Source organism: Heloderma suspectum, chromosome 3 (genome assembly GCF_057233095.1).
Source record: "Heloderma suspectum isolate Gila_16-S chromosome 3, 16-S_ref, whole genome shotgun sequence".
NCBI lineage: Eukaryota > Metazoa > Chordata > Lepidosauria > Squamata > Helodermatidae > Heloderma > Heloderma suspectum.
The window spans coordinates 273870357-273882510 of record NC_139460.1 but is presented as its reverse complement, the minus strand read 5'-3'; the positions used below and the strand labels follow the sequence as shown (position 1 = coordinate 273882510).

Here is a 12154-nt window from a genome sequence, read left to right as displayed (position 1 = left end):
ACAGATAGGTATATGTTCTCTAAATTTTCTCTAAATTATCATCAATATGGAACAATGGGGAGGGGGATCTTGATTGGGAGTCCCTCTGGACCAACCAAACAGTTAGGTATTACTCCACACTGGGAAGCCAAATGACGTCAGATGGAGCTACTTCAAGAAATCAGCAAATTTTAGAGCAGCAGCCAGATAAAAGATAAAATAAATAGTTTAGAAACTATTTCTGAAAGCCCTGTAATTTTGATGGCTAAAAATGAAAATTCCAGTTTAAGCATATAAGAATGTAAGAAGAGACATGCTGGGTTGGACCAAAGGCCTATCTAGTCCTGCATTCTGTTTGCACAGTGGCCAGTGAGATGCCCATAGGAAGCTCAGAAGCAGGACATGCCACAGGAGTGCAACAGCCTCCCTCTCAGGGGGCAGTATCCAATGGTACTCTTATACAGAGTTGACCCATTGAAGTGAATGGGCCTAATTTAAGTAGGACTATCATGGTCCATGGGGTCATGAAGAGGCAGACATGATTTAACAACTGAACAACAAATCATTGGATACTGACCATGTTCCCCCGCAACTGGCATACAGAGGTCTACTGCCTCTGATACTGGAGGTAATATATAGCCATACCTATTGATAGACTTGTCCTTCATGAATTTGTCTAATCCCCTTGTGAAGAAACTCATTTTTTGTGGGGTAAGAGTTTAATACGTTCAGCTGTTATGTATTGTTTCTATGACTGAAGACAAAGGAATTAATGGTAGAAGTCGAAAAAAATGTGCTTTTTACAAAACACACTGAGGAGTGATACATTGTAAATATGGTGTGCTGGTGGAGTGGCAGATACTGTTACCATTGAAAGGGGAATATGAAGTCAAGTTTCAGTCTTACATATAGGAAGGTTGGATCGAAATTGGTACCATCTGATTGGAGGATAGTAAACATCCTAAAAATGCCTGTTGGTTCTGTGTCTGAACTGAAGTGGGATGATGGAATGTTGGTCACACCAAAGCTGATTAGTTGGAGGTTTCTGCCAGGAGCAAATATAAGGATCTGCTGAGAGGTATCTGGAGGAGAATTTGCCTAGAAGAGGCTTGTTTGAAGGTGTCACCAGGGAAGAGTAGAAAAGGAAAAGAGTTTTCAGGAGAGCCTGGGAGCTTGAGAAAGACAGCAGCAGATACACCAGGAAATATACTGGAAGTGGACAAGGCAGAAGAATTATGCAAATATGGGGAGTATGACACCAAAAGCAGCCTTCTGGAAGAGCTAGGGCCTGGGTAACAGTTGGTGGAGGTCTGAAATCAGTGCAGCTGCTGGACCAGATTGAAGACTTCAAGGGAAGCCTGGTAAACTGTCATTAAAGGTCCCAGGTAGAAGTCAAACCTTAGTCAAACGCCATTGCCAGGCCTGTGGCTTAAGTTTGGTTAGGGTTTGGAACTGTAGCTTCTAACAGTATAGTAATCAACAATAATAAATAATAAGCTTGTTTGGTTTATTTCTTTTTCTTAAATACTATATATCTTTGCTTATTTTCCCTGTACCTTTGATCTGTTTGTCTCATGCCTAATGACCCCCCTACCTTAGATAAAAGGGGTATATTAAAGAAGGGGGTATAGATTTATGGTGGCAGTGGAGGTGAATGGTGACTGAGATAACCTACGTGGGGTTTCTCCATTTTGGTGTTAGTTGTAGTGGGATTGCCCAGTGGTAAGGGTGAATCCACCACAATTGGTGGCTATAGTGGTGAGATTGTCCCCAGGGAGAAGAAGTGTTCCTCCATACCCCTTTTAAAGTTGTCCAAGGTGGCCATCACTACATCTTGTGGTAGCAAATTTCATAGTTTAATTACGCACTGTGTGAAGACGTACTTACTTTTATCTATCTTGAATATTCCACCACTCAACTTAATTGGATGACCCTGGGTTCTAATATTGTATCCACTTTCTTCACACCATGTATAATTTTATACACCTCTATCATGTCTCCCCTTCCTTGCCTTTTTTCTAAGCTAAACAATGCCAAGCATTGCAACCTTTCCTTGTAGGGGTGTTGCTCTAGCCCCTTAATCATTTTGGTTGCCCTATTCTGTACCTTTTCCAGTTCTATAATATATTTTTGAAGTTTTGACATTCAAGTCTCAGATGAAAAATATAGAAGGAAAAGTTCAATGTTTGAATTATGAATGACACTTTGAAAATACTTGAATGGAAATCTCAGGGTAAAATGAAGTTTTACCCTGAAATTTGGGAGAGCTTATTACCATTAGCTTGATGATTTTGATTTTGGAGTTGTCAAAGAAACTTAATATCACTGCATATTCTGTGTATTAAATACCATTGCATCTGTTATCCAATCCTGTCAGACCAAATGTTGGGGAAAAAATTCTTTAGACATCAAATAATGATGTCAGATATTTGTCAAATAACTATTCAGGGAATACCCAGTGACTACTGAACATAAGAATTCACAGGGCAGAACTTTGAGTCCAGTTTGTGAGGGTAAATCCATCTTGTTTAACTATGTAACAGATATGCAGTCCATTCTTTTGTACAGCTTTCCCTTCATCAAATGTTTATCCTATAAATGTTAAATGCCCATCGGTTGTCAATTGCAACATGCACATGAAAGTGATTTATACCTGAGAGTTCAAAAAAGAAGAGGGTTTCTCCTCATGGTATTTTTACATTGGAAAAGCAACACAAGGTATATAGGACACAGTCATTGGGGAACTAAACTCTTGTCCTCAGTGACACAAAGTTCTGTGGTTTTGTCTTTACTCTTTTTATAGTTTAGGCCTAGGAAGCTTCAGTTTTTCCCCTCCCACTCTTTTCTTTTTTGTTTTCTTCCTTTTATCTATCTTCTTGACATGGTTGTTCCCAGGGGGTTGAGGAGGGGAATACAAACTGGAGTTTTGTTCAATGTAGCTTCAATTCGTAGAGAACAGCACTGAAAGTGGCTTCTTTCCCACTGGTATCTGAACAGGAATAGATATTTTAACATCATCATTCCCTCTAACAATGAACTCAGGTAGTTGAGTGCTGACAGGATTGGAACAAAAATGTGGGCACTCAGATACCAGAAGTGGATAACAACATTGTTGGGTGAACCCCACAACCCCAAGGTATGTAGATGTACAATATATATATATATTTTTTAAAAAAAACAGCTCAAAAGGATACACACCAAACAACACCAACAAAAGAGCCCAATAAAGCGCGAACATGCTCATTGGCCTCTGAGGCCATGGAATGTTGAGTGTCATCTGGAAAAGGAATATGATGGGGGACCTGCTTATATTGGCCTGTTTGTTGTTGTTCAGTCGTTAAGTCATGTCCGACTCTTCGTGACCCCATGGACCAGAGCACGCCAGGCCTTTCTGTCCTCCGCTGTCTCCCGAAGTGTGCTCAAGTTCATATTCGTTGCATCGGTGATGCTATCTAGCCATCTCATCCTCTGCCGTCCCCTTCTCCATTTGCCTTCAATCATTGGCTTGTTTAGCCCCCAGTAACTTAAGAGTGTCCTGGAGGAGGGCATAGTAGAACCCTGTTAGATGGTGAGGGTACACTGCAACTTATTTTTGAAGGTCTCCTTTGTACTGGTATAATTTGCTTTATTTTAAGTAGTGTTCTTTGCCACTTGTAGTGTGATTTGTGGCAGAAATTATTGCTTAATTCAAAGAGCCCTGCTGAGTTTTTCTTGGTGATATATGTTAGCCAACAAATCCCCCAATAGTTCACCTTTTTAAAATGTATCTTGTAAAGGATAGCTTTTATTTATTTATTTATTTATTTATGATTTAGGCTGCCTCTTAGGCTGGCCAGATGCAAACAAGGACCTGACTCCTTCACCTTTAATAGCTGCTCAGAAGAAGGAACTTCAGGAAGTGTAGCTTGTTGTGCAACAACACATCCATGAGCCAGAGATGTGCAGTTAGAACTTGTACATCTAGCTGCAAAAGAGTTCTGTAAGCTGCTTTTTCAGATATTAATCCTGAAGAGCAAAAAAAAGAGAGGATATGCAAGTTACTTCTGCATTTCCTTGTAGTGTCACAAGCTTTCCAATGAGGTATCCAGAGATGCTTTCTGCAGAGAGTGCCAGTGTGTCATGGACCAGGACCCTGAACCCTCATCCTCAGAGGATCCTGACCCCTTGTTCTCAGAGGAGGCTCCAGAGTTAATGATTCAGGGAGATGGCTTGGCTGTGGAAAGGCGTCATGAGGTTTCCACCTCTCCAGGATCCAGTTCACCAGAAAGACCCCAGGAGCTGGGTCCCCTGCATCCAGAGGAGGCCGCATTACCATCCCCAAATTCTGAGGAGCCCGGTCATGCTAGCATACCCTACCACTCCCATATTGTCACAGCCTGAGACTGCTCAGGGCATGTCACTTTAAGAGGTATGTCAGGGCATGTCACTTTTAGACTTTAAGAGCCTAAAGGAAGCTACTTTCCTATTTAGGTCTATATTGCTCTGCTCCTTATTGGAGCAACATACAAGACAGCCTTGTCTACCTTCCAGCCCTGGTGTTGATCTCTTTCCATCTTGCTTCCTGAGAAATCTGACCTAACCCTTGCTCAAGAACTGATCTATAGCAGAACCCTGTACCTAGGGATGTACGAAACACTTACCTGGTTTCGTCCAGGGACATCTGCGGTGGGGGGGAGGCACTCCGTCCCTCCCCCCAAAATCCTCGACGTGGGGGGAGGCGACCCGTTCCTCCCCCCCGGAATCCTGCCTGGCCAGCTCTGCTCCGTGGCCAGGCCGCGGAGCCACCAGCCAGGCCAACCCACAGCAGGGCCTCCAGCCGCTGCCGGCCTGCTGCGGACGCAAATGGCGTCCTGAGTAGGGGATGCCATTTGCGTCCCTATGGTAGCCCGTGATAGGCTACATAAATATTTATATAGCCTATCACGGCTAAAGCGGGGACGCAAATGGCGTCCCCTGCACCATTTGCGTTCCCGTTTTCTCCGTGATAGGCTATGTAAATAATTATGTAGCCTATGACAGCTAAAAAGGGAACACAAAATGGCTTCACAACTTCGAAGCTTGGAAAATCATGCCTCAGTTAGAGAAAAAAAAAATTGCAGAGAAGCCCCGATTCTGCGAGGATAATGCCTTAATTAAAAAAAACAACATCTGGAGCGGGGGATAGGAGGGGGTAAAGCCTAGTCTCATTTGAAGGGATAGAACAACCCCTGCTCAATGCAGGAAGCCTGATTCCCAGGCGGTCACCCATCCAACTACTGACGGGGGCCGACCCCGCTTAGCATCCGAGATCAGACAAGCACGCACAGGAAAACAGCACAGCGCTCGAGTGTGAACCGAGCTCGCGCATTCGATGAAGCACTGCAACGGGGAAAATGGGTGAGTGTCAATAATCACGTTTTAATGCGAGAGCGTTTAACCCGACAGGTCACCGAATTCATTGCGATGGCTGGTGCAATGAAGATCAGCCCCAAGTGTTCAAAGCTGGCTGCAGGAACAAATCTCATCTGAAGGGGAGAAGGAGCATTTGGGATTGCACCTTAGTGGTAGAGCACCTGCTTTGTATGCAGAAGGTCTCCCAGGTTCAGCCCCCCCTCCCCTGGTATCTCCAGGTAGGACTAGGAAAGACCCCTGTCTGAAATCCTGGAGAGCCACTGCCAGTCAGTGTAGGTGACTAGATGGATCATTGGTCTAACCTGGTATACGGCAGCTTCCTATGTTCCAGTTATGGGTTTCATGAAAGGCAGAGGTGGGCAGCACACAAGCTGCTTGTGCACCTAGACCTCTTTGTGGCCCCCACTGCCCACCACCACTGCTGGATCTGCTTCCGCAGTGGCACAACAAGCAGCATTATAATTTTAAAACAAGGCACCTGGGAAGCTTGGTGCTTTTTCCCTGCTGCCACTGTGCCACTGAATTTTGCTGGCAGTGGGGTGATGGGGTTGAGGTGCAACCCCCGGTGGGACCTGTGGGGCAATGCAGACCCTCAACCCCCAAAGGTTGTCCACCCCTGATATAAGGCAATGGATCCTGAGTTTTTTTTAAAAAAAATCTTGTTTTGCAGTGTCACTTTGTTTGATTTTGATAAAACATTTTTAGTATGACTATATGGGATTTTCAGTGTTTATCTCATTGTCCTTAGTCTCATGGAAAGGCCATGAATCCATCATTCTTCTTTTGTTGCAGGGTGTAAGCCTTTCTACCATGTATACTTATAAGTATCCAGCAAACCAAGTTCTTTAAAAGCTAACATTGTTAACTTGATTTCCTGGGAAACTCTTGTTGTCTATGTGATTTGTTTATTCTTGTGCCTATTTGGCAATGGAACAATTATCTATTTATAACTTTGAGGCTCCACTATGATATTTTATGCTGCATGAACCAGAGACTGTGATATCACTTTTCTCTGGCGTTCCCAATAATAAGTGTAAAATTTCAAAAATATTTATTGCATGCATTTATTTTCAAACGAGTTCCATATTGTATGCCTCCCAGCGTTGGCTGACTTTGGTGGTCTGACTTCAGAATCACTGTGTGTTTTGAGGTGGTGTGTGTGTGTGAGGGGGGGGGGACCTGTTGCATAAGGAATGCTTGTCTTCACGCTCACCACTGTAAAGTTCCTTATTCAAGTTAGCAGGACCACCGTTTTGGCTAGTTTCATTTATCCCCCAAAGGGGAGCAAATGCAAGAAGATGGGTCATCAAATGCATTGACCCAACCGCTTGGGAAGGTGGTGTGCAGATGTACCCTCAGCTTGAAATCTGGTATGCATTCCTCCAGAGCAGTAATGCAGTGTGCCATTCAGTTGCCAGTCTGGGCTCTTCCCTCCTCTCCCCACCATGCCTGTGCCCTTTTTGATGGGAGTGTGCTTTGCATTAAGATCTAATAGTGTGAATTTATTACGTTCTTTTTAGAGTTATTGAAGATTTCGAGACTGTACTAATCATTACTAACTATTCTCAGCAGCCAGGCGAGCTGAGTACAAAAAGCTTAGATTCTTCCCCCTCCCCCTTTTTTTGTAATTAAAGGTTCTGTCCCAAAGTTAATATTGAAGCATGTGAGATTTCCAAGCTCACAGTATGAGGCCCATACTGACTTCAAGGCATCACAGGGAGAATGGGGCTTTCTTTCTGTTTTGTCTTTAAATACTCTGTGTTTTGCATGGTGTCTTTGGCATGCAGAGGATTTGGGCAGTTTCTATTGAGGAGTGATCTTTCCAGCCTTTTGGGCCTGGATCTGCAGACGTTCTCTTTGTGTTTGTCCGGAGATTAATGGGGCAAGGAGTCTTTGCGGTCCACTGCTGCTAAGGCCTTTGTGGCTGTTTCTTCCATTTGTCCTATGAAGATGAATAGTTTCCCTGAAGATAAATATTTTCATCAGATGTGATGTGTAGGTAGCAACACCTGCAGAAATTCCAGGTCTTCTGGATATAAAATGGGTAGCAAGGTCCCAAGATGAGTCTAAACCTAGAAAGACAGGATAGTGGGTTCTGTAGATGGGAGGTGAAAATTCCATTCATGATCATTGCTCACATTTACTTCAGTGCACTGTCCACCATTTGGATTTAAGGTTCTACAACCAGCCTACTGCCCCCGCCCCGATGTTTTGGACTTCAGCTTCCATTGACTTCCAATGGTCAAGAATGCAGAGAGTTGTAATCAAAGCATCTGGAGGGCACCAGGCCGTGGGGAGGCTGTTTGACAACATAAAGAACAGGCCTATATGTCAGAACTAGTCAGGGCACAATCCTATGCCTGTTTAGACAGAAAAAAGCCCTACAACTCCCAGTATTCTTCAGCCAACCATGGCTATCTGGGTAATGCTGGGAGCTGTAGGACTTCTTTCAGTCTGAACAGGCATAGAATAATGCCCTTAACCTATAAAAAAGGTAACATACTTGGGAAAAAGGGCTAGGCACTTTGCTGTGGCTGCTCCTGTTATGAATAAGAATTAGCAGACCTAACTGCTTCCCCCTTTTGTAGGCCCATGCAATGTGTTAAGGAAAAACTGGTGAGCTGACCCCACCCGCATCAAAGGAGCAGAAGTAGGCACTGCTGTTCCTGCAATGTTGGTCCTAGGGATGGCGGAGAATTTCTCCCCGAAATTGGTGGAGAAACGGTCCGCCTCCCGCGCCCCCGCCCGGAATGGGACTTACCTTCGGCGAATGTCCCTGGCGCTGGCGGCTCCCAGGGGCAGTTCGGCAGCGGTTCAGCAGCGGTTCGGCGGCGGCTGGTCTTCCGACCAGCTGCCGCCACCGCCATTTCCCAGTAAAAACAACAACAACAACAACAACAACAACAAACGTGATAGGCTATGTAAAGATTTACGTAGCCTATCACGGCTAGATTTTCAAAAAACACCGTGATAGGCTACGTAAATCCTTATGTAGCCTATCACCGCTGACTTTGGTGGAAAAAAAAGCGGATACGCAAATGGCGACGCCCATGGGCGCCGCCATTTGCGTTCCTTATTTGGGCACGTGTAGTCTACGTAAACATTTATGTAGACTACGGCAAAAATAAGGGCAACGCTATTTGTTTATGTTTATGGGCGCCGCCATTTGCGTACACGCTCCCCCCCCAAAGTCAGCTGTGATAGGCTATGTAAGGATTTACATAGCCTATCACGGCTGACTGCAGGGATGCAAATGGCGGCAGCTACGGCCGCCGCCATTTGCGTCCCGGCAGGAGACTAGATTCGCAGCCGGAGGGACGGGGCGCCTCCCCCCCGGCCAGAATTTCGGTGGGGAGGGATGGGGCGCCTCCTAACCCACCCAGAATTTCAGGGGGAGGGACGGAGCGCCTCCCCCCCACCGTGAAGCAAGCTGCGGGATAAGGTAAGGGACTTTCATCCATCCCTAGTTGGTCCCTAAGTTTGCTGCAGTAAAGCTTGGCTGAATGAGGATTATTATGCCACTTTAGCAGGGGCAGGATGCCCAGTCTTTGTCTCTCCCCAACCCCAATTCTATGGGCCAGATCACAACTCATGCATCTTCAAAGGATTTCCAAAATTAGGGATGACTGGAGATGTGTCCAACTAACCGTACGATCATTTTAACACATACTGAAATCAACAACGATTGACTTTGTCAGGCCAAAAATATATCTGTCATACACACACACACACACACACACACACACACAGTGCACAACATTAATACACAACTGTAAATAATATTGTTTTTTGTCCCTATAGTACAAAAGAAATTCAAACGCTGTGCTTGAAAGAGCCAAGCACTGGCAACAATACATCTGATTCTGAATATTGTGGCATTCTCTGCATTTAGCTGATGCACAGTCAAATTGTAATCAGACGTTGGACCCTTGAGGTGTACAGGGTTATGCCCTTTATACTGTTATACCCTTTATGAGTAGTATATCCCACCATTACTTTGCTTGTAGGAAATGTCTTTGGCTCTATTTATTGAGGATGTTACTGCGGTTGGGTATTGTTGTTGTTTTTAACTCTCCTTTCTTCTTTTTTCTTCTTTTGCAATAGAATCTAACTTACAGATTTGCCAACACAGAGCACCAACATGTTGCACTAAAAAGATGGAAGAAAGCTATCAAGCAGCTGTTCGGAGAGAGAGAATGGAGAATATCCAGACTCTAAATTTTGAACTGAAATATATGATTGTTGGTCACATCACAGCTTTTCAAGGTAAGAATACTGTCAAAATTATGAAGAGACTTCTCCATGTCTACATAAACTCATGTTGTTGTTCAGTCGTGTCCGACTCTTCGTGACCCCATAGCACGCCAGGCCTTCCTGTCCTGCACTCTCTCCCGGAGCGTGCTCAAGTTCATATTCATTGCATTGGTGATGCTATCTGGCCATCTCATCCTCTGTCATCCCCTTCTCCTTTTGCCTTCAGTCTTTCCCAGCATCAGGGTCTTTTCCAGAGAGTTTTCTCTTCGCATTAGGTGGCCAAAACATTTCAGCTTCACCTTCAGTATCTGTCCTTCCAATGAGCACTCAGGGTTGATTTCCTTTAGGATTGACTGATTGGACCTCCTTGCAGTCCAGGGGACTCGTAAGAGTCTTCTCCAGCACCACAGTTCGAAAGCATCAATTCTTCGGTGCTCAGCCTTCCTTATAGTCCAGCTCTCACAGCCATACATTACTACTGGGAAAACCATAGCTTTGATTAGACGGACCTTTGTGGGCAAGGTGATGTCTCTGCTTCTTACTATGCTGTCTAGGTTTGCCATAGCTTTCCTCCCAAGGAGCAAGCGTCTTTTAATTTCATGGCTACAGTCACCGTCTGTGTTGATCTTGGAGCCCAAGAAAGTAAAATCTGTCACTGCTTCCATTTCTTCCCCTTCTCTATGCCAGGAAGTGATGGGGCCAGATGCCATGATCTTCGTTTTTTTAATGTTGAGTTTCAAACCAGCTTTTGCACTCTCCTCTTTCACCCTCAACAAGAGGCTCTTGAGATCCTCTTCGCTTTCTGCCATTAGGGTGGTATCGTCTGCATATTGGAGGTTGTTGATAATTCTCCTGGCAATCTCAATTCTGACCTGTGATTCATCCAACCTGGCGTTTCTCATGATGTACTCTGCATATAATTCCTCATGAAAAGAGGAAAATCTGCAATAATAGGAGCTAGACCACAGAGCCATCTAGCAGCTGTATAATAAAACACATAGAAGACTCAGATAAGGGGGGAAAGGGGGGAAGGAAGCACATGTAAAGGGAGCCTGTCATGATCCTGCATTTAAAATGGAAGCAGAAAGCCCTGTTTTAAATGCAGGATTTTAGGCTGGTGTAGAAATGCAATGGTTAAAAAGAACTGTTGCCACCTTTGATGTTACAGGGTACCTGCTAGGAATGGATAAATCTGTCAGCTTGCTTTGTCCCACATTCAATGTTTTTAAAATCTCAAGTTCTTTCTGTCTTGTTTATGAACAAATTTGTGAGTATCAAAAAATGAACAAAAGGAAGCGCTCTCTCATTCCAAGTCCTGCTATCTCTTTAAAGAGATACCTGCTTTTTCTGCTAAGGTGTAAAGGGGCCCTGAGAATTCTATGACCTGTTAGCAGCTGATCTTTGTGCATACATTTTTTGTGCAACTTTCTATACATCTATCTAGATGGGTGCTACCCCAAATTGGACTGGCCCTACCATTAGGCAGAGTGAGGTGGTATCTCAGGCTGCTGATTTGGGGTGTCATGAAAGGGCAGCAAATGGTTAGTAGTTTGATTTGTTGTTGTTTTACTCCCAGGGAGAGGTGCTTGTGAATTTTCTGGCTCAGGTGCAAAAATAACGTTTCTGGTCTTGTGTGCTATGCACCTTGACTTGTGGGGAAGGTCGAGGGTGCACATTTGTTACTCTGTGTCAGGCAGTAAAATATCTTGGGGCCAGTCCTGAAAGCATTATCTTAAAGAAGCTAAGAATCAAGTGCAGTGCTGCCTCTTCCCCCTCCCGGGCTCCCTCCCAATTTGAATAAAGAGGTTTAAAAGCCAGTGTAGTGTAGTGGTGAGCGTGTTGGACTGGGAGCTGGGAGATCTGGGTTCTAGTCCCCGCTTGGCCATGGAAGCTCACTGGGTGACCTTGGGCTAGTCACAGACTCTCAGCCCAACCTACCTCACAGGGTTGTTGTTGTGAAGATAAAATGGAGAGGAGGAGGATAATGCAAGCCACCTTGGGTTCCTGGCAAGAGGAAAAAAGGCAGGATATAAATGCAATCAATCAATCAATCAATCAAATATAGTGGTATCCTGATATTTCCTTATCCCTGTTAGAAATCAGCAAATGCCAATACATACTTCTTGGAAGCCTACAAGGAGAGCAAGAAGGTAACAGCTTTCCCCTATTGTTTGCCCCCTTGTAAACAAGTATTATATGTTTTAAAAAAAACGAATTCTTATTTGAGTGGTGAAAACTTGCTTTTGCTGTTTGATATTCTAAATGGCACAGGCACACTGATCAGAGAGGCAAGGGGAGGGAAAAGCAATTTATTTTAGTTCACAGCCTTGAAGAAAACGTTCTTAGTTATCCCACATGGCTTTGAAAACCTGGCACCAAGAGTCACATTTGAGCCCTCTGCTGTGCCGAAGGGGAAATATGGAGCCATTGTTGAATGACAGTGAGTTATTCAAGTGATCTTTCAGCATCATTATAGAATAAAGCAAAGGTCAGAATAGATTAACCTGTCAGACCGTGAGGTCAGTCAAGC

General features: G+C 44.4%; 1 protein-coding gene across 2 annotated transcripts in view; it reads left to right on the top strand.

Annotated features, from left to right (window-relative positions):
* Window positions 1-12154, top strand: part of LOC146351298 (glypican-5-like) — a 708665-nt gene that overhangs the window by 49574 nt on the left and 646937 nt on the right. For both annotated transcript variants that reach the window (XM_084847040.1, XM_084847039.1), the window contains exon 2: window positions 9475-9636. In XM_084847040.1, the coding sequence (XP_084703166.1) occupies window positions 9475-9636 (162 nt within the window). The remainder of the gene's footprint in view (window positions 1-9474; window positions 9637-12154) is intronic.